This window comes from Euleptes europaea, chromosome 2, assembly GCF_029931775.1.
Source record: "Euleptes europaea isolate rEulEur1 chromosome 2, rEulEur1.hap1, whole genome shotgun sequence".
In the NCBI taxonomy this organism is placed as follows: domain Eukaryota; kingdom Metazoa; phylum Chordata; class Lepidosauria; order Squamata; family Sphaerodactylidae; genus Euleptes; species Euleptes europaea.
The window spans coordinates 27,132,269-27,155,236 of NC_079313.1; the positions used below are offsets into that span (position 1 = coordinate 27,132,269).

The 22,968-nt window shown below is 43.8% G+C and overlaps 1 protein-coding gene across 2 annotated transcripts in view; it reads left to right on the forward strand.

The window, feature by feature from the left end:
* Positions 1–22,968, forward strand: part of SMG7 (SMG7 nonsense mediated mRNA decay factor) — an 81,861-nt gene that overhangs the window by 10,351 nt on the left and 48,542 nt on the right. For both annotated transcript variants that reach the window (XM_056844037.1, XM_056844039.1), the window contains exons 2-8: positions 11,347–11,378; positions 12,168–12,285; positions 16,230–16,362; positions 17,938–18,109; positions 19,110–19,181; positions 20,924–21,074; positions 22,377–22,512. In XM_056844037.1, the coding sequence (XP_056700015.1) occupies positions 11,347–11,378; positions 12,168–12,285; positions 16,230–16,362; positions 17,938–18,109; positions 19,110–19,181; positions 20,924–21,074; positions 22,377–22,512 (814 nt within the window). The remainder of the gene's footprint in view (positions 1–11,346; positions 11,379–12,167; positions 12,286–16,229; positions 16,363–17,937; positions 18,110–19,109; positions 19,182–20,923; positions 21,075–22,376; positions 22,513–22,968) is intronic.

Genomic DNA, 22,968 nt, shown 5'->3' on the forward strand with positions numbered 1-22,968 from the left:
ATTCTTTGGTCTCCTCTAGAGCAATGGCCACTTTTACAGCCATCAGGAGATTACTCTGATTTAGATTGTGGCCAGCCAACTACCATTCTAAATCAGTGCTCATGGCCTACCCCCTTCAAGGGGGGCTCCTCTTTGGTGATAAATTAGATAAAAATTTAGTCGAAACGCAGGACAAAAAGAAAGCCATGCCTAGAACATAACATAAGAAAATAAGAAAGGCCCTACTGGATCATACCAAGGCCCATCAAGTCCAGCAGTCTGTTCACACAGTGGCCAACCAGGTGCCTCTAGGAAGCCACAAACAAGACGAGTGCAGCAGCACTCCCCTCTTAAAGCCCTCCAAGCTGGCAGCCATCACCACATCCTGGGGCAGGGAGTTCCACAATTTAACTATGCGTTGTGTGAAAAAATATTTCCTTTTATCTGTTTTGAATCTCTCACCCTCCAGCTTTAGCAGATGACCCCGTGTTCTAGTATTATGGGAGAGGGAGAAAAACTTCTCCCTGTCCACTCTCTCCAAACCATTCATAATTTTATAGACCTCTATCATGTCTCCCCTCTGCCTGCCTTCTTTCCAAGCTAAACAGCCCTAAGCGCCTTAACCGCTCCCCATAGGACAGTTGCTCTAGTCCCTTAATAATTTTGGTTGCTCTTTTCTGCACCTTCTCAAGCTCTATAATATCCTTTTTTAGGTGTGGTGACCAGAACTGTCCACAGTATTCCAAGTGTGGTCTCACCATAGATTTGTACAAGGGCAGTATGATATCAGCAGTTGTATTCTCTATTCCTCATCTAATTATGGCCAGCATGGAATTGGCCTTTTTTACAGCAGCCGCACACTGGGATGACATCTTCATTGAGCTATCCACTACCACCCCAAGATCCCTTTCTTGGTCTGTCGCTGCCAGCACAGATCCCATCAGTGTATATGTAAAGTTGGGATTTTTTGCCCCATTTTTTTGCCCTAGGTATGTCAGGAAGGAAGGTAGGGTTTCTACTTCATCATTCCCCTCCTTTTCGATCCTACCACATCTTGTCCACACCAAGAATGGACCAGAGGAGAGGTTCCTGGAACAGTGGAAGGGGCTCCATTCACAGAGGTGGTAGATACAACAAATCTTCCCAGTTTCAACAGGTCGGACCTGTCTGACAAATTCTCCAAACATGTAGGGGGACAACTTCAATACTTCGTCCTTAATGGATCCAGTCAAAAGTAGATCAGTGGGTCCAACAAGTTGTGTCTTACAGTTACTAAATAGAGTTCTACAAGATTCCCCCAGATCACTTTGTACGGTCTCCAAGACCATTCAGACCAGAAAAACACCTAAGGACCATGGCAGCGATCCATCATCTGCAGATAAGGGCCATAGAACTGATCCCTATAGAAGAATGGTCCTCCAGCGTCTACTCCATCTTTTTTACTGTTCCAAAGAAAAATGGAGACAGGTGGGTGATATTGGACTTAAATATGTCAACAGATTTGCATGTCCGAGGCACTTCCGGATGGAAACAGTTCGCTTCATAGTAGAAGCTTTATGTTTGCAAGCATTTATGACTTCAGTAGATCTGATGGAAGACTACCTACATTTACGAATTCACGAGACACTTCAAAGGTTTCTTCATTTTGTATACCTGTCTCATCACTCCCAGTTTCAAGAGCTTCCATTCAGACTGTCATCAGCACCCAGGTGTTCACCAAGGTTCTGGTAACTTTGGTGGCCAAGTTGAGCAGGGAGGGAATCCAACTGCATCTCTACCTCAGTGACATCCTGGTGTATGCACCATCTCTCCTTCTGGCCAAGACTCACACAGAGGTGGTCATGCAAACCTTAGAACAGCATAGTTACTTAATCAACACAGAAAAGAGTCATCTTATGCCGGCACAACGTCTGACCCCTTGGGCGTGTTGATCGATACCAGAAGAAGCATGCTATTTTTACCAGACAAAAAAGTGACCAGAATCACCAGTGAGACCGCGGGGTGAGACAATGGAGAGGCCTCTCACCGGGATGGAAGGGCGGGGTGCCCACAATCTATCTACCAAGAAACCCCTGCGCATTGTCTGGGACATGTTTTGAGCTTTCAGTCACTTCAGGTACTGGTTGAGCTTCATCATTACCCTGTGTGAAGTGAGTGCACCAAGAGTGTTTTAGATAGCAGTCAGCAAACTGTCTTTTAAGGGGGAAGCTTGGGAATCATTTCTGAGCTTCTCGTTGAAGAATCCTGATAAGCTTCCAAGAATCTCTGGGTTCCTTAAATCACGGTTTGAAAACAACTGATGGGTGATTCTACTTCTTTTCAGTCTGCTGTCTGGGATTGCTGCCCTCCCCCCATTCTTGGCATCTCTTGTCCTCAGTTTCTTTGGAGCTTTTATTCGTAAACATTGGTTCTACCATCTCTACTGCCAAAGGAAACTGGAAGATGAAAGCACTGGCAGGGTCTGCCCTATTGTGTCCTGATCTCTGCAGCATGCTACTTTTTCTTGATGCTAGCATTCAGGCATGGCAGGTCTTTTCTCTTCTATAATATCTAGTAACTGGGTACCAGAAACTGGATTCTTAAATTGCCTTCATACCATGCAATGAGTCCAATATAAAATCTTCTGCTTATAGCTTACATGTAGAGACAAGGAAGATTCTTGTGACACCTTAAAGGCTAATAGATTTATTGTGGCATAACCTCTTGTGAAGTACAATAAATCTGATCGTTTTTATGGTGCCACAAAATGCCCTGGTTTGTTTTTTTGTTGGCTGCCGCAGATAAATGCAACTTTTCCTTTGGAAGGTTGTATTCAGTCTGCATTTGGTGTCCACCATTCTGGAAAGTTGCTTATCAAACAGAAAGCTTCACAAGGAGCACTCTTTGAGAAAAAGAAGACCTCCTTCCACAGCTGTGTCTCAGCAATTGCTCCTCCGAGCTTTCCATGCCAGTACATGCTTTAAGGGACTCCTTCTGAGGGATTAAAGATATGGGGGACATTTGGTAGCTTCCCTGGCTTGACTGCTGCATGACTGACAGGGAAGGTTTCTGCCACCTCTGTTGCTTCCTGATGAGTTCAAGACCTGTAGCCGAAGAGTGGTGAGGCGGGCTGTTAAATGAAAGTTTCATGCTAATGTTAGCTGTCCCCAAGCATTTGGTATGAGAAGGCCGTACTAATGGCGAACTGCTGCAGACGGTGGTCGTGTCCTGTTGCTGTCCCAGTGGTCCTCAAATGGTGGCTTTGCAGCATGTTTCCGAGTAAGAGGATTATTACAATCCTCGTAACACTCACTCCAGAATATAGATTTTTTTTTTTAAGGGTGTCGTGACTGTAGATTAGGCAGAAGCATATTCATTTTGTCCTTTTCCTTTTATTGCCACATTTTATCAGCTGGTCTCTTTTAAATATATTCTTTGTTGCTGTGTCCCTTTTTGGCTTGCTTTTATATTTGAAGCATAAACCTGTTCGACAGAGGTGGGGAAAAATTGCATTAAATTGGTTAAGTTACCCAAAAAAAAAAATGACACTTTCTCTGGATGCTCTTACAAAGCACTGACGATGGTAATGTAATGCGTTTCTTCTGTAAAGTTCCATCTGCTTTTTATTCCTCATGTTCTCCCTTCTTAAAGCTTGACTGTTGCCTTGCATACACTGCTTCAGAAGAAGGCTGAGTGCCATTTTGTGCTTCACCTGCTTCCCCTTCAGTCTAGTCAATGAAGGTTGTGAGAGCTCTCTTGCACTTTTACTGGCTCCTTTCATTTTCGTTGGTGCTGGTATTCTTTGGGAGTCATATTGTTTGAGTTCGTTCCTTGCTGGAAAAGAAAAAATGAAATGCATACTTTCAATGAGTAATTATATCGAACACTTTGTGTGTTTAGATGCGTGTTTGCCAGTTGTAGAGGCTGCTTGCCTATTCTGGCATTGTTCACTAGGCTTGCCCGCCTTGTAAATCGTTAGCAGTCAGCCACTGACACGTGGTGATCTGCATGTGTTCATCCATTTAGCTGTCAGGGCCAGTCTGCACTCGGGCCTGTGGACATAGGCTAATTTTTCCCTGCCGCAAAACAGTGCAATGAGTGTGATCTGCATGTGTTTAAAAGGAAGAAAAGTTGTTTTTTTTATATGCCAACTTTCTCCACCAGTTAATGAAGAATCAAACTGGCCTACAATCACAATCCCTTTCCCTCCCCACAACAAGCACCTTGGGAGGTAGGTGGGACTGAGAGAGTTCGGAGGGAATTGTGACTAGCCCAAGGTCACCCAGCAGGCTTCATGTGTAGGAGTGGGGAAACCAACACAGTTCACCAGATTAGTGTCTGCTGCTCATGTGGAGGAGTGGGGAATCAAACCCGGTTCTCCAGATCAGAGTCCACCACTCCAAACCACTGCTCTTAACTACTGCACTACACTGGCTCTCTGCACTTCACCTGGTATGGCCGATGTATTTCTTGGGGGAATGTGAGTGACGCAGAGATTGCAGGGAAACAAGCCATTGTTGGTTTGCAGGGGAGAAGTGGCAGCTGGGATTTTCCAAACTATGTGGGTGACTGACTGTTGTGATCAGCCTGTAGCTATCTCCACAGACACTCAGTTCATGATGAATGTCTGCAGGATTTATTCTAGTATATGTGTGTAAAGTGCCGTCAAGTCGCAGCCAACTTATAGCGACCCCTTATGGGGTTTTCAAGGCAAGAGACTAACAGAGGTGGTTTGCCAGTGCCTTCCTCTGCACAGCAGGATCTTGTTCAGCTGGCTGAAGTGCTCCCATTTTCCCATTTTCCCTCCCCTTCTTGCTCTTACCCCAGTGAACATTCTTTTTCACACGTGAAAAAGGCGCGTGAAGACAAAATGGCCATGCAACTCCCCGTTTGGCCCCTAGGGGTTACGAGGGCAAGGAGGATTCCTGTAATGCCGGCTCCCATGGAGATCATGCTACAGGAACGACCCACAGTAATGTTGGAGCCTCTTCTTCTTCTTTTCCCTTTCCTGTGGGGGGGGGGGGGAGGCGAGAGGAGCATGTTAGATCTCATGCAACAAGCACTGAGAGAACAGTTTGCCCAGTTCAGTGACCTTTCCTGCAGGGGCTTCCCAAATTCCAAGGCTTAATCCCCAGCTACTATAATATCTGACCACCCGAGCATGAGACATGGGGAGTTTTCCAGGGAAGCTAGCCATGCCTGGCTGACCAAGGCAGCTAAAAAGGCTCCGTTACCATCCAGCAGCAGAGCCATATCCCTTTCCCCCTCTTCTGACGAGAGTGAGAAGGAAGAAGGGGAATTTTCTTCAGTCGAAGAGATTGGAGGGGAGGATATTCAGAGCCAGGACCAGCAGCCTCAACTTTTCTCAGGGGATGACTACCAGTCTCTGCTTACCAAGGTCATGGCAGCCTTGGACCTGCATGAGGATGAGGACACAGAGACAGCGAAGAGTAAAGCTAAATTCAGGGGTAACAAGGAGTTTTTTGCTAGGCTAAAGAGTCATTCCCGGTCTGTTCCTTTCCCTGAGTATTTTGAAGATCTCATTAAAGCTGAATGGGAAAAGCCAATCTCTAACAGACAGTTCCCCGCTGCAGTTAGGATGTTGTACAGCCTGGAGCCTCGGGCTATGCGCCTGTTGCAAGTTCCATTGGTTGATGCCCCCTTAGCTGCCTTGCAGTCAACTGCCCTTTTGTCTGAGGATGGGGCAGGTAATATTAAGGACCCTTTAGATAGAAAGGCTGACTACGCCAGCAAGAGAGCACACAAGGCTTCGGCCCTGTCTATCCAGGCTTTGGCTACAGCCGCCTTGTTCGCTCAAGCTTCCATCATGTGGGCCAGGAAATTAATTGACCTCGTTCCACAGGAGAACAAGAGAGTACTGGATGGTCTCAACTGGTTGCTAAAAGTGGTGAATTTCATGGCCGATGCTACCCTAGACTTCATGACATTGTCGGCCAGGGCACTGGCTGCTTCCTCTGTCTTCAGAAGGGCACTTTGGCTGAGATCCTGGTCAGCTGACTTCAGGTCCAAGTCCATCCTGCTGGGATATCCATTCGAAGGAGGGCAGCTGTTTGGCTCAAGACTTGACAACATCCTCATTGAGACCAAAGATAAGAAAAGGCCCATGCCGAAGTACATAAGGAAAGAAGGTAAGGGCTCACTCTTCTTCCTTTCATCCCTTTCGAACTTTTCACACCCTGGCACGAGCTAGATCAAATGGCAGAAGGGGCAGTTGGAATTCTGGAAGGGGCTCCTTCCAGAAAGGTTCCAGATTCCATAGGAGCTTCCAACCACATCAGGCCTTCAACACATCTAACAGTTTAAGTGAGAAGTCCGGAAAACAATCGCTGTCGGTCCAGTCTGGTGGGGGGAAGACTCCAGCTAATTGTCAGCATCTGGGACTCCATCCAGATGTTTGGGTTCAGAAAATAGTATGCGAGGGATACTTGCTGGAACTTCGGAGAACCCACCAGATCACTTCATCCTTTCCCTCACCTCCACAAAGCCAGAGAAACTGGCCCGAACCCAGGCTGCTATAGATCACCTTCTCCAAATCAGGGCGATAGAGCCAGCACCATTATCAGAGCAGTGCACAAAAGTGTACTTCTTTTTCTTTACGGTACCCAAAAGAAACGGGGATTGGCACGCCATCTTGAACTTGAGGCACATAAACAAATTCATCCGGCTCAAGCACTTCAGGATGGAGACTCTCAGGTCCATTATCGAAGCCCTTCGACCGCAGTCATATCTGACGTCTGTAGATCTAACGGAAGCATACTTGCACATCCCGATCCACCTGGTGCACCGCAGTTTCCTGCGCTTTGCTTACAACCATCAGCATTTCCAGTTTCGGGCGCTTCTGTTCAGTCTTTCATCGGTTCCAAGGGTCTTCACAAAGGTCCTGGTGACTGGTGGCTCACCTGAGGGACGAAGGCATCCACGTCTTTCCTTATTTAGACAACATTCTGGTGAGTGCTTCTTCGGAACTCCTGTCCAGCTAGCACACAGGGTCCGTTCTTTGACTTTTGGAGCATCACGGTTTCCTGGTGAACAAGAGCACCCTCACTCCATCCCAACTGATCCATCATTTAGGAGTGTTCATCGGCACATCCTGGAATTAAATCTTTCTTCCACCGGAAAAGGTCTCCACCATCGTCAGGCTAGCAAAGACTGCCATCCTCTCCAAGTCCTCCGGCTTGTCCTCTCTGGTCAGACTGCAGGGGCTGATGGTGGCTTGTATAGGAATCGTACCTTGGGCCCACCTTCACATGAGGGATCTACAGTGGTTCCTGAAACCATACCAACTACAGATCATTCAAAAGAGGAACCCTCACCTCACCTTATCAAGCCCGGTGAAGGACAGCCTAGGGTGGTGGACCAGGCCTTCCAACCTAGCCAGGGGCCAGACGTACCTGTAGGATTCCACGACCCAGATCTTCACTGACGCCAGCTTAGAGGGCTGGGGAGCGATGCTACACCAGCATATGACACAGGACTGGTGGACTCAGAAGGAAAAACATCTGCACATAAATTTACTGGAGTTGCGAGCAATCCGATTGGCTCTTTTGAAGTTCCAACTGAGAATTGAGAACCACCACGTGTCGCTGAGGACGGACAAGGTCTCAGCAGAAGCTCACATAAACAAGCAAGGAGGGTCTCGTTCTTCCTCCCTCCACGCAGAGGCCAAGACCATCTTAAGCTGGGCGGAACAGCATCTTCCCACCCTGAGAAAGTTGGTTCCCAGGGTTGCAGGCTCATGTGGGTGTAATAGCCGTATAGGTAGGGAGATGAAATTGCCCTTCCTGCCTCTTCTATTAATGCAGCCATGAGATGGAAGAGGGGAATTTTGTCCCTTTCTGCCTTTCCTCTGCAACCCCCAAAACTGCATGGGTCCCAAGATTAAACTTTCTCACTGTCAGAAGGGACTGCTGGGTTTAAGAAAACGTGGGAAATAATCCTGATCTCTGTATTCATGGATAGTGGGATCCAGCCCAGTGTCTCCACTTCTGTCTGTCTAATGTTTAATGTCGGTTCTAAAAATACTTCCCACTCAAAGCAGTTCCAAAGATATCCTGGTCATGAAGAGATTCCTAACCATAGGTTGGCATTGATTTGTTCCCAATGCTTGCGTGTGAAGTCACCTGGTGCTGGATCAAAGTTTTATGAAGCAGCCTATCATGTTAGCAGTGAGAGTTTTATTTTCATCAGAGTAGACAAGAAAACCAGCTGTCTTTGCAGTTTCACGCAAAGTTAATTGTGTTATCATGTAATCAATTTTGGTTTTGTGGATGCTATAATTGGCTGAAGCTTGTGACCAATGGGGATGCATTGAAGCGCTCTGGTGATGTTCACATTACCCATGCATTCATTTCAAACATAGTCAAGCCTATATTGGGGATTCTTCCACTACTTACCAAGAAGTCATTTATGTCTGTAAACTAATAACATAAATTAAAATATGGGCTGCATTAAGGAACAGGCTGCACATCTTCTTCATACAGAGTTTGTTTTTCCCCTCAGTGTTTCTTTTTCTAATGTATGTTTCTGTGATTGGATTTTACTGGATGACTTGGAACTACCAAGGCTGTGTCCTATCTTACTTGTTCATCGTGGTCTGGTGGTAGCCTAGGTCTGGAAGATAGGTCTGGAAGCTTCAGGGAGGAAGAAATGCCAACACTGTTGAAAGGCTCTTAATATAAGATCTTTATTTTTATTTCTAAAACCTTTTCTCTTCCCTCCCCCCTTAAAATATGACTCACTAGAGAGTGTTTGGTAACCTTCCCTTTCTAGCCACTGTGTTGGTATGGACAGGGGCTCGCAGCTCTGGGCTTTCCTGGATGAAATGAATTTCCTGCATCCATTTCAATCTGGCTTCTAGTCAGGTTTTCAGGGACTGAGAAGGCTTCCCCCCTTTCATTGATGACCTCTGTTGCAGGGGTGGAGATGGGCAGGGAGAAAACCATTCAGCAGCTATGACACTTCTTCTTTCCATATTGTTTACGGGAAACTCCGGGAGAAGTTGCCCAGAAATTTGGAGTGATCTGTCTCCAGCAGATGGCTTGAAGCTCTATTTCTCCTTCTAATCCAGAACTAGTAGTTAGGTCATTGAGTACTTCCCTGTGTCATTAATGAATTAGATGAGGACAAATAAACTCAAACCAGATGAATGAACTGCTTTTGTACATGGAGGCAGAGGAACCCAGAAACTGGTGAATTTATTTTTCTTGGGTGGAGATCACACCCATCTCTTGAAAGACAGGGTTTTCTCAGTCTGGGAGTGCTCCTGGATTTGGCTTTTCTCTAGAATGCTCAGGTACCAGGTCTTGGCTGAGTTTTATCCTATGTGCTTTTATCCCATGCATTGTTTTTATCACGTGGATGGATTGCTATGCTGTTTTTGCATCCATGCGAATTTTGTTGCTTTGTTAGCCACCTTGAATCTGAGGAGGTAAGGTGGAATATCAGTATTTAATGTTTTTTAAAAGTACCTATTGTTACAGAATGCATTTCACCAGCTTCAGCTGGTACACTGTGTTCTGGATGGCAGCGATTTTTACACCTTACAATGCATGTCCTGTTAACTGCTCAGTGTGACTATTGTAACACGCTCTGGGGCTGCCCTTGAAGATGATTGGACCAGCTGTAGCATCCCAGAATATGGCAGCCTATTTGTTATCTGGAGATGCCGACAGGGAGCATGTTACACCAGTCTTACAGGTGCTTAACTGGCTTTCTGTTTTCAGGTTTAGAGAGCCTCAAAAGTGAGCGTTGCACACCGGAAAAAGGTGAGCAGTGAGATTCTGACTGCTTCAGTTTCTCTAAGCCCAGGAGCAAAGTGAAAAGTTTTCCCCTTCAAAATCTTGTGTAGTGTGCAGAGAACTTGGGGGAAGGGATACCTTGCATCGTGTCTGGATGGGCAGAGGGTCACCAGAGAGATTTATGGGCCCCGCAGTAGCAGCTGTCTTTGTGGGGCTCTGTTCACAGCAGACAGTGTTTTCAGCACTTGTACAAATTAATCTGACATAATTGCAGAGAAGGTCCACATTCACACTACTTACCCACTCATTGACTAAATTGCTTCTGTTACATTTGATAGAACCAGAAAACAGTCTGCTCGACACTGCAGAATCCTTAGGCAGAACCGTGACTGCTCCAGCACAGATAGTAGGTGACCTTGTTTTGAAGTATAACTTTTATTTCTGTGTAGGCTGTACCATTGCCAGATATGCTCCAGTAAGTCATAGAGAAGAACTGACCAGGGTACTAATATTTTTGTTTTATCTGTGTTGCATTATTCGTCTGGATTAAAAATGCATGGGCAATGAGATAAAACCTTCTTTGTTCAGTCAAGCGCTGAAGGAGCCATACTTGATTTTGCTGCTAGTTTGCATCTCCTATTCCCTGTAAACTGGACTCCTGAAGACAGCTGAATGGAATGCTTTTGAAAACATGGTACATGGGGCCAAAAAAGGTATAAAGATACCACGATGTGTCAGTGACGACCCAAAAAGATACTGAAGCTAGGATTCATACACTTAATTTCAAAATCAAAGAACAGGTGAACAGCCAGATGTGAGAGAGGTTTAAAAGAAGGGGATACTTTCAGGACTAGTGTCTTATATTACTGGTAAGTGTGAGGAAGTGGCATTTGAGTTTATGAGACCCGTATTAAACTCCCCATCAAAGGATCTTTTGGAGAAGAAAAGTCTGCAGGATTGGCATTGCAATTAATCTCATCAGGTATAGGGGAGGTGGGATGGTGAGCACTAAGTGCGAAGAATGCATCCACAACCTATAGAATCTGTGTTATCACCTTTATAGGACAATCCCTTCAATCACTGTCTGGGAAGTAACCTTTGGAACCTGCCTTTTCCACATACATTGGCAAAACACAAGTACTTCCTAATGCTGATGCAAGACCTCGTAATAGAATTAAAAGAGCTTTTAATATTTGGATCTGAATTTCATTAAAATCATGTTGATTATATAAATAGTGGCAAGGCTGCATAGTTGAAAACTGAGCAAGTAGTCTTCAGGGATGCTTGCAAGAATGAAAGTAAAGGCTAAAGAAGTCTGGTCTGCTGGTATAGAAACGTTACAATGTGGGTTAGCGTGCTTTTCTAGAAAATTGCTTATTACCTAATCTCAGCTGGTAAATCTGACAGTCATATGTAAGAACGTCAGAGTAGGCCCCCTACTCTTGCTTAGTATTTTATATAATAAACTAGCATTTTCTATCTGAGATGCTAGTAGCACGCTTTCTGAAATTCCAGAGAAGCTGCGCTGATTGGTAAAGAATTGGACACTTGAGGTCTGAATGTGGCCTCACTTGTTTGCTTTCATCAGACCTTTGTTGTAACACTTTTTTATTGTGCATTCCTCTTACAGGCAGGCAGAAGTCCTGAAGGCTGACATGACAGGTAATGAGCTTTATATTTTACTGCAAAGCTGTCAAAAACTTAGGTAGCCTGCTTCTTGATTAATGATATTGCAATTCATGAACTTGTCAGTGGAAAAGTAGGACTTAATTAACATGTGCCTTCTGCTTTCAGTTGAACTACCATTCCAAACTCAGAATCTGCCCCCACTTCTGAACCTAAAAACAAATGCTGGAAAGCACTAGCTTCATAAAACCTATATCCAAGAAACCTCCGAGCTAGGATAATACCTTTTCTGCAGAGTAAGCGAATCAGTGGATTGACTTTTTAGTTTTTAACACATTTTTACCCAACCTTCAAGCTGGCTAAGGATGGTGTACGTTGTTCTCTTTTTCATTTCATCATCCCATCAGCCCTGTGAGGTTGGTTAGAGTCAGTGGTAGTGACGTCACAGGGTTGTTTAGAAGATAAAATGGAAGTGGAGAGAACACTGTACACCATCCTGAGCCAGCTTGGAGGAAGAGCAAGATAAAAATGTGCTAAATAAACAAGGTCATCCAGTGAACTTCATGGCAGAGTGGGGACTTGAACCGGGGAATCCAACATCTCAGCCCAGGACTCAAACTAGTATATCACTCTGGTTCTATACCTGTGCCTCCTTCAACTGGAAAGGCTCAAAGCAAAAATCTCACTTTATAGGGCAGTAGGTTACTTTCACTGAAGTAATGAAGTGTGTGTTTGTATCATGGCAAATCCTTTCTTAATTAAGGGAGCAGGGAAAATTCAGTTGTACTGATGCCATAATAAATCCTTACTGTTAATGTTCCTCAGATTCGAAGTTGGGTCCAGCTGAAGTCTGGACTTCCAGACAGGCTTTGCAGGACTTATACCAGAAAATGCTTGTTACAGATTTGGAGTATGCATTGGACAAAAAAGTAGAACAAGATCTGTAAGTATTTTTGTTCAAACATGTCCATTTCATGCAAAGGAGCCTGAATTGTACTGTTTCTGCCCTAAACCGGTGAGCAATATATTAGTTGCCTTTCCACACAGGCACTTTAAAAAGTCTAACTAATCTTAGGCCTTTTATGCAGGGATGATTCCCTGTGGTCACGCCTGCCAACTGCTTCCAGGCTTCCTTTTGATTATGCATGCCTTTTCTGCCCATCAGAGGTCACCTCGCTTTCCCCTCGTTTTCCAGATACTGTTTTAGCCAGAATCTGGAAAATGCAGGCAAAGCGTGCGGGGAGAGTGAGGCGACCTCTGACAGGTGGGAAAGGCATGCATAATCAAAAGGAAGCCCTGAAGCAGTCGGTGGGGTGACCACAGGGAAACATCCCTTCATAAAAGGCTTTAGTGTGGCTTTTCTTCCCAGGAATACTGAAAAAATTCCTCTACCTTGGTTTGGCTAAAAATATGTGATACAAACTTTCACTGGTGTACTCGTCCTCATCTTTGTATTTTAAATAGCTGTCAGTGAATCTACCACATGCCCAAGACATTTCCAAAACAAAACTGTGTAAATAACAGAAATTTTAGTGATGAAACTTCTTTATTGAGTGGGAGGTGAAGGATGGAAAGGAGATCGCCTCTCCAGCTACATTGTTAAATACAGAATTTCCAGTGAGATTCTCGCTGGGGTTCCTTATGAAAGTGGCAATTCTTTATCCGTGGGTGTTGTCACAAACCTACCACCTCCATGGTATTGCCAGGTGGGCTAAACCTCCAAGTCAGGTAGCCCTCTCCAGGAGGGTGGCTGGCTTGGCAGGGGCAGACAAATAAAAGGTTGAAGTGTGAGTCCACACACCTTGGGGTATCACTTCCACCAGCTCCTTTGACTACCCTGACAACCAGAGACCAAGGGACCAAGCCTGTAACCCCTCCTGGGTCTAAAAATAAAACCAGCTCTGTAAGGTTGCACACTCACAAGGTGAGTCCCAAAAACAAGTTACTTTAATAGCTGTAGCCAACTTGGGCCAGAGTACTGGATTCAGATTGAAGCCTCCTGAAATCAAGAACACCCCAAAGTATAATTAAAGAAATTTATTAAAAAGATGTGCAGACATATACAACAAAGAGCAAAGAACAGTGAGAACAAAATAACAAAACTAGATAGCTGACCTATTGTGTGGGTTAAGTGCCATCAGGTTGCTTCGGACTCATGGCGACTCTATGAATCAGTATCCTCCAAAACGTCCTATCATTAACAAGACTTACAAACTGAGGGCTGTGGTCTCCTTTGTAGAGTCACTTCATCTCAAATTGGGTCTTCCCCTTTTTCTGCTGCCTTCAACTTTTCCTAGCATTATTGTCTTTTCCAGTGGCTTTTGTCTTCTCATAATGTGACCAAAGAACGATAGCCTCCGTTTAGTCATTTTAGCTTCTAGAGACAGTTCAGGCTTGATTTGATCTAGATCCCACTTATTTGTCTTTTTGGCAATCCATAGTATCCATAACACTCTTCTCCAACACCACGTTTCAAAGGAATCTACTTTCTTCTTGTCAGCTTTCTTCATTGTCCAACTTTGACATCCATACATAGTAACAGGGAATATTATGTCATGGATTAACTTGATCTTTGTTGCCTGTGAGTCATCCTTACACTTAAGAGTCTTTTCTAGCTCCTTCCCTGTCTCAATCTCCTTCTGATTTCTTGGTTGAAATCTCCCTTTTGGCTAACCTAGATACTTCCAAAAATTGGTTCTCTCATACAGAGGTTACTTAGCAAGGCGAAGTCCAAAATAGTTTCAAAGTCCAAAATCAACAGTTGCCCAGCCGTCGTGGCCCATCCCAGTCAAAACTCCCATGGCCAGTTGTAGTCCAGGCAAAGCTAGAATGAAGAATCTTTCCTTTATGCCTTGCAGCTTGCCCTGGTGTGATTTAGGCTAGCCAATCTGATGTAGGCCCAGTGATGTAACCCAACTGACCATTGGTGTTACTGATATTCTGCTGCTTCATCAAGCCCAATTAACAAATCCTTGCATTAACAAGATGGAATGTAGGAGGCCTTGGAACCATTAGGGCAGATGAGACACTCTGCACCTGTGAATGCCTCCCATCCTCCCTCTCAGTCACTGTCAGCTTGGCCTTGGTCCTCAGAGAACAGAAATTTTCCATGTTCTGTAGGCCTTATGCCTGAACCAATGTTTTAATTTGAACAAGAGACTATGAAGAAGCCTAGTATCTTGACAGGGAGACGTACCAGATTTGTCAGTTCTTTTTCAAACAGTACTGTGACATCACATTTAGGGCTGATAGCTTGTCTTATTATTGTTCTTCATTGATCTTTCCTGAAGGCTGTTGGTAAGATATCCAGGACCCACGCATGCCAACTCAAAGTGAGAGACCTTTTTGGAAAGGCTGAGGTGCCTTGTGAGCTAATCAGGATCTGAGAAGCTAGATAGCCAAGATCTAAGTCTTGCAGGCAGACCTCATAATCTTAGGGAAGTGCCTGAGTTTTGAGCGTTAAACCATCTTTAGTTTTTTTTAGTGCTGCTTTAGGACTAAAATGACATTTTTTGATGTTTTTGCTATCATGCCAGTAAATAAGGTTATGGATGAAAAAAATGACATTTAGGACATTCTGGCTAGGGCTTTGGCATCTGCTTGGCATTTGGGTGCCCGGTGTAATGCCCCCCAAGATCTCCAGGGTTAAAACCAGTCAATAGATTATGACACAGACCTCTACCTGAGACTCCAGGGAGCTGTTGTCAGTCAAAACAGGCAATAGTGACCTTGGTAGACCAATGGTCTGACTCGGTATAAAGCAGCTTCAAGTGTGCATGGTTATATAATACAAGGCAGTGCTGGTTGACTAATTCTCTGCTACTGAATACTGTTTGTAAAGCAGGATTTTTTAATTAATGATTTCAGGAAGATGTTGATCATTACGTTGAATGGATTGGTAATGATGAAGACAAAGAGGATGGGCCTCTATATTTCAGACACATCCCTCCTGTTGGGATCATTTGGCTCCAGGACACTCAGTACCAGTGGTTCAGGACATTGTACTTTGCTGTCTAAGAATGTTACTTGCAGAAAAGTTAAGGGCTGCATTTGCAGATGTCAGTGACGAGTGAACTAAACCTTTGGAGACTGGGGCAGATTTTTGTGCTCTCTTGTGCATCCTAGTTTGCATCTTCTTCTAGTCCTTAGAATCCAGCCACTCATAATTTAGCCTGCTATTGTTGAGTTGGCCTATTTTGAGCTTCATTTCTCAAAGTGCTGGTCAGCAACTAGTTTTGCTGGAGAGGTCATTTTACAAGTACATAAGAGACAGTGAATTCAAAAAGCTTTCACCTGCCACCAAAATTACTGTTAAATCCTGTTGCTATCCATGTCCCTGGTTCATTTCATTTATTAAATGGGGGGGGGGGGATTTAGTCCAGGGACTGCCAATTGATGGCCACCAAAAGTAGCATCAAACATATGTAAGGAACTCTCTTATTTTTATTCTTAGTAGAACAGATTCCTTCAGTGGCTGCTCTGACATGTTTGATGCAGATTAACGAGACCCATCATACCACAGAGTCTGGTATTTGGAACGTTAAGAAATGTAAGAAAGCAGTAGTAACAAAACACTGCTTTTTACTTCAAAGGGAAAAATTTGTGCCAGACATTAGAAAGCCTTAAAGCTGATATGTTGGGTGTCCCTGTCTCTAGTAAATATTTTCACCAGTTTTGTAGGAGAGAAGGGAACACAACACTCTTTGGTTTTATTATCCTTGGTATGTGTGCATTTTAAGGGTGTGCTTCAGATTGTCATAATATCTTTGTGGGGCTTTATAACTGTCATCAAAACAGTACTCTCACCTCCCTGTTCTTTCAGGGGCTAGTGTCATTCAGTGAGTCATTATTGTGTCACATAAAAGAATGAAACTTCTCTTTCCCCAGGTGGAATCATGCCTTTAAAAACCAGATCACAACTCTACAGGGTCAAGCAAAAAACCGAGCAAATCCAAATCGGAGCGAAGTCCAGGCAAATCTCTCTCTGTTCCTAGAGGCAGCTAGTGGCTTCTATACACAGGTGAGTCCCAGGAGCATAGAAGCTGCATTGCTGCCCTGGCTGTTACCAGATGGGGTTTGTAAAATTCCTGTCTGTAGCGGTGGAGGACTCTTAAAGGGACCAGAAAAATATCTCCTGAAGGCTCAGAGCTTATGGGGGGGGGGGGGGTTTCAGGTATTTAGGCAGCAAGGCTTTGAATTGCACAATTCCTAGATCGGTTTCTGATCCATTTGCTCCTGACCTACAAGCTTTTGCCTACTCTGGGCAAGTACTTACTTACTACTTAAAAGTAGTAAGCATCTCAAATTCTGAAATCCCTCTGAAGTATAAACGCCAAATAGTGCTCATAATTCTACGTGAAATTTAGGATTTTAATGTGACATCCTTGGCCCCTGTGCAAAAGAAGTTTCTGAAATATTCTGCTCTGATATTTTAAAGTATGGCTGCCTTGCCTTAGTAGTTGACAAGCTGGGAGGTCTGCGAGGAATCATAGGAGAGGGAAACTGAGGGTGGGATTTCCAAGCAGGTTCCCTCTCCAGGATTTAAGCCAGCTCCCGAATCTTCTCCCTTTCCCCCTTTGTCTGTCATGCGCACTAAACATCCGTGCTCCTGGGGCATATTCAGTCCTGATCAGGCTGGGCTTTTCATTTGAAGTTTTTTCTGCATGCCTATGGAGTTCCCTGAGTAGGCAGGATTCCCTGTGTAGGCCATGTTAATACATGGCCCCATTTTACTGCTTTTGTGGTTAACTAGCATGGTGGCCTCCTGACCTGGATGGCCCTGGCTAGCCTGATGTCGTCAGATCTCAGAAGCTAAGCAGGGTCAGCCCTGGTTAGTATTTGGATGGGAGACCACCAAGGAAGACCAGGGTTGCTGTGCAGAGGAAGGCACTGGCAATCCACCTCTATTAGTCTCTTGCCATGAAAACCGCAAAAAGGGGTCACCATAAGTCGGCTGCGACTTGACGGCACTTCACACACAAAGCATGGTGGCCTGCCACTTCCCTGTTATCGCTGTTTTTTGGAGACAGTCTTAGACTTCCATAATCCAGTAGTATGCATGGGGAAAAGATGGGCAGTTTTTCCAGGTTACTGAATTCTAAAAGCAATAGATTTTCTCTACTTCATTTTAAGCACCTCTTTTGCATTTGTTTGCAGTAAATTCTATTTTGTCAGAACATTCGGTCCTTTATGAAGCTGCCTTATTCTGAGTCAGCTGATCCAAGCGAAGTACTCTACTTTCCAGCATCTTGGGTAGAATTTTTCCTAGCTTTCACATGAGATGCTAGGGTTTGAATCCTGGGACATTCTTGGCTTCTGCATGCAAAGCGTTTATTCTGCAACTGACTGAGCAAATGCTTCTCCCCTAATGTTAGCTGAGAAGAGAAGTGACTGTAGCATGATGAAACATGTTATCTGTGATAGTTAAATTCCCATGAGCTCTTAATCTCATGCAGAAGCTTTTTTTTCAGGGAGATGGGGATGGGGTAGTAACAGAAGACAAAGATTGCCCAAGGCCTGATTCTCTATAGGAGGCCTGATGAAATAACCACATCTGTCTGATTCGACTACTAAACTTGGTTGTTTCTCATTCCAGCTACTGCAGGAGCTGTGCACAGTGTTTAATGTAGATTTGCCCTGTCGTGTGAAGTCCTCTCAACTGGGGATTATCAGCAATAAACAGATGCATACCAGCGCCATTGTGAAGCCACAATCTAGCTCCTGCTCATATATTTGCCAGCACTGCCTTGTCCACCTTGGAGACATTGGTGAGTTGTGAGGGCACAGAAGCTCTGAGGTTCTGTGCAGTATTACTCGCAACAATTAAGTTGCGGCTTCCAGAGGCTTCTGAGATATTGGTGTCTAATTGTCAAATATTTGCTGCTCTGATTGAAACTGAATTCATGCCTTGGTCACTAAAATGTCCGGAGCAGTCTCGGTGGAGTTTGTGTGAAGAGTTTTTCATAGCAGTGTAAAGTTATAATCTGAAGAGGCAAAGAAAATGACAATAAAGAATTGCCTTGCTGGTACAGACCTAGATGTATGAGTCCAGTGTTAATGTTCCTAATAGCAACCAATAGATTGATACTGCCCTGACCTGGATGGCCCAGGCTAGCCTGATCTCGTCAGATCTCAGAAGCTAAGCAGGGTCAGCCCTGGTTAGTATTTGGATGGGAGACCACCAAGGAAGACCAGGGTTGCTGTGCAGAGGAAGGCACTGGCAAACCACCTCTGGTTAGTCTCTTGCCATGAAAACCCCAGAAAGGGGTCGCCATGATTCGGCTGTGACTTGACGGCACTTTACATACACACACACACAGATTGATACTCACTTTGGGACACTGGCTTGTGTCCTGCCACTTAGTGAAGACTTTTGGGTGGGTAGATGTGTTGGTCTGCAGTAGAAGAGCAAGATTCAAGTCCAGTAGCACCTTAGCCAGCATGGTGTAGTGGTTAAGAGCGGTGATTTGGAGCAGTGGACTCTAACCTGGAGAACTGGGTTTGACTCCTCACTCCTCCACATGAGTGGCAGATGCTGATCTGGTGAACACATGAAGCCATCTGAGTGACCTTGGGCTAGTCACGGTTTTCTTAGAGTTCTCTGACTTTTGTCTTCTGTTTTATACGCTGGCTTTGTGAAGCTCAGACTGAACAGACCAGTAATTGGAGTTCATAAACCCTACTATCTTTTTAGAGATGGATAAGTACTGGCCTGTTGCCTAACCAGCTAGCTTTCCATGATATCTTCTTCACTGGTTTTTTTTCCAGCTCGCTACAGAAATCAGACCAGTCAGGCTGAGTCCTACTATAGGCACGCAGCTCAGCTTGTCCCTTCCAATGGTGAGTTTGTGAAGTGTAATCCATGTGGGTTGAGTTGCCAGTTCTTTACTGGTGCTTTAAGTTCATGCTCCTCTGTCCTTTTTCAGATGCAGACATTTAGCAAAGGGGGTTGATCATGATGGGTAGCTGTGTTAGTCTGTCAGTAGCAGTAGAAAACAGCAAGAGTCCAGTAGCACCTTAAAGACTAACACAATTTCATGAGCCACAGCTCACTTCTTCAGATGCCCTCATACCCTGCCAGAAATGTTGTTAGTCTTTAAGGTGCCACTGGTCTCTTGCTCTTTTTGACATTTAGCAAAGGGGGTTAAATATCAATACAATCTTCTTTGTATAGCTATCTTCAGTTAATACAATTGATTCCCTGCAGTGCCTATGCCTGGAAACAATTGCAGCAGCTTACAAGGTATTTGTTAAAAACATCATGTGAATGGCTTTTGTCATTACACTATTCAGCTCTGGTTTCTTGAACATAGTAATGCAGCTTTATTTCCCTAAAGGAGACTGTGTAAATAAGCCAATGTGTTGCACTGGGTAGAATGATATACTTAAACCATTTTTTTTATAAATGCCTACACTCAGTTTCAGTTAAGCAGGTTCCCCAAGATGGTTTTATTTTTAAAAATTGACTTTGCTATTAGAACAGTCTCTCTATTTTCCTTCCTCTTAAAAAAATGTTCCTTTCCACTGTTTTCAAACACTCTGTCTCCCATCACCTATTTGGGTTTCTTAACTTCCACTTCCATTTATGTGAGCAGCTCCTCTACCCTATTCCCCTCTTTCTTTTTACACTCTCTCACCTCCCTGTCCAGATGTGTCCTGCTCAAGTAAGCACTTCCATCACTTGGTGTTAGAATTCTGCTGTAAAGTGCAGGGGCCTTCCTAATTGCTGCCCCAACCCGTGAAATACCTTCCCAGATGAAATGAGGAGTTTCATAGAGAATGCAAAACATTTTCATTCTGTAGGGCGTTTTGGTTATTGAAATTTGCTGTAGGTATGGTTTCTGTGAGTTTCATTAAATTAATAGAATTCTGAGCAGCCTTCAGTTGAGGATAGGTATGGTAAACGTTTTTGTTTTTGAATTACACCCCCCAAAAAAAGAATACAACCACAAACGCAGCATCTGTTATATTCCACAGATGTGCACTGACACTTATGAAGTTCGATCTCTGAATAAATGGGCATGTCCACCAAATACGTCTAAAATTGGCGGGTATCATTCTACATTCTAAACATATGTTTATCAACCCAAAAGATTTTATTCAATCTATATGGATCTAGATACTACTTTATAAAAGTTCTTTCATGCTGCTATAGATTGCATTAACAGAACTAGAGAAAAACTTCCATTCATCTTCTGATACTAAAAGTATTTTCTCATTTCTTAAAGAAAACTGTGCTGTCAGTGGAATTGATTTTAATAAAGGTTGATAAAGGGATAACAAAAGGCTGACATCTATCTAAACTGAATTTGTAAATAGAATATATTGCTCACTTACTAACAAAACATTGATGTTTTTAAAGTAATATCTGCTATGTATTTGAGCAGATAGACTGGCAGTACAGTCCTATTTACGTATACTCAGAGACCAGTCCCACTACTTTCATGGGGCTTCCAGGTAAGTGTGCTTAGGATTGCAGCCTGAGGCAACCAGAAATAGGTCTTTGCCTGAAGGCTGAACTATAGTTGCAAAAGTAAGTCATGAGTTCCGGCAGAGACTTTTTTTTCTTCTTGTTGCCTTAGGTCAGCCTTACAATCAGTTGGCTATTTTAGCATCCTCCAAAGGAGACCACCTGACCACAATTTTCTACTACTGCAGAAGCATTGCTGTGAAGTTTCCTTTCCCAGCTGCCTCTACTAATCTACAAAAAGCACTTTCTAAAGCACTGGAAAGGTAAGGCTGATATGGTCTTCGTAGTGAGTAGCCTGTAATAACAAAGGACCTTTGGCAGTGCAGTTGTCCATATCAGATTTTTTTTCTCTAAGGACACAATGCCTTGGTATGCGTTTGCTGACAGGCCAGCAGTAGAAGAAACACTTTCTATTCTAGGTTGCGATCCTATAAAGCCTTGAATCTCACCAGAGAAGAAAGGACTATAAAATATTTTAAAAGTAGCTACTCACATGAAAGCGGCATTGATTTGTGTCTGACAACCTTCATTTGTGTGTGTGTGTGTGTTCATACACATCTTTTACAATGATGCTCATTAACTGAACCAAGTATATAGACAGAAGTGAAGTCAGAAAAGAGAGACAGCGTGGTGTAGTGGTTAAGAGCTGTGGTTTGGAGCAGTGGACTCTGATCTGGAGAACCAGGTTTGATTCCCCACTCCTCCACACGAGCAGTGGAGGCTAATCTGGTGAACTGGGTTGGTTTCCCCACTCCTACACACAAAGCCAGCTGAGTAACCTTGGGCAAGTTACAGCTCTGTTAGAGCTTTCTCAGCCCCACCTACCTCACAGGGTGTCTGTTGTGGAGAGGGAAAGGTGATTGTAAGCCGGCTTGAGTCTCCCTTAAGTGGTAGAGAAAGTCGGCATATAAAAAACAACTCTTCTTCTTCTTTTCAACCATGTTCTTTTGATATGGTCTGGTTCTACGAAATAGATTTTTAATTAATCTTTTTTTATTTACTTGCTTCATCTACATCCTTTCTTCCTGCCCTGTTGGAACCCAAAGTGGCTTATATCATTCTGCTCTCCTCCATTTATCCTCACAATAATTCTGTTAGGCTGTGTGGCTGGCCCAAGGTCACCCAGCAAGCTTCCTTGACAGAGCAGGGGTTCCAACCTGAGTCTCCCAGATCCTAGTCCCAACTCTCTAGCCAGTATACCACATGTACTAATATAAACGTACATATCTGTATAACTCTGAATACGAACATATGTGCTCTAACTGTGAAATATGTATTACTGGTTAGAACCAACTTGTTTTTATGATTTCTCTCAGATCAGTGAGAACAAAATAGAACCCAAGTTGGTTAGTCCTACTGATGACAAAGGATAAAACTTCACTGATGTGGGAGGTTCTAACAGTTTAGTATTAATCTTTAGTGTCATGGGAGGAACAATCACAGTTAATACTTCTTTTGTTTGCCCATATTTCCCTTAAAGGAGGGATGTGTCAGCAAGATACTTTCTGACCTGGTTATGTGTGTTTTAAAGACTAAAATACTATTTGCCCCCTTTCCAATTACAGTCGTGATGAGGTGAAGACTCAATGGGGAGTGTCTGATTTTGTCAAGGCATTTATAAAATTCCATGGTCATGTGTACCTGAGTAAGAACTTGGAGAAATTGAACCCTCTTCGTGAGAAGTTAGAGGAACAGTTCAAGGTTAGTTCTTTAAAACGTTCCCTGTTGCACTAATGTCCATTTAGAGAGTTAGGGAAATGTTTTGCCATTTCCAAGGTAATGCTGGAGCACCTTCTCCCATATGTATCTATCTTTGATCTGGTGAAGCTCCCTTGCTTTGTATATTTCTTTTACCAAACAAGGTTAATGGGGACCGTTGGCAGGGCCTTCCGTGTGGTGACGCCTTCCTTTGTCGAATGCTCTGCCTAGGGGAATCTACCAGACCTTCCTGATTTCTTCCTGCTTTTCTTGTAAACTTTCCCAGTACCTAGTTGAATTGAAAAAGTGGTTCTGGTCTAATCTATACAGTCAAGCAGTTAAGTATTTTAATTCATTTTAGGATATGTTTGTTTGTCATGATGTATGTTTATAATACAAGTCACCTTCAGTCAGTTCAGCATTCCTTTAGAAAGGCAACTGTTACATTTTAAATAATAA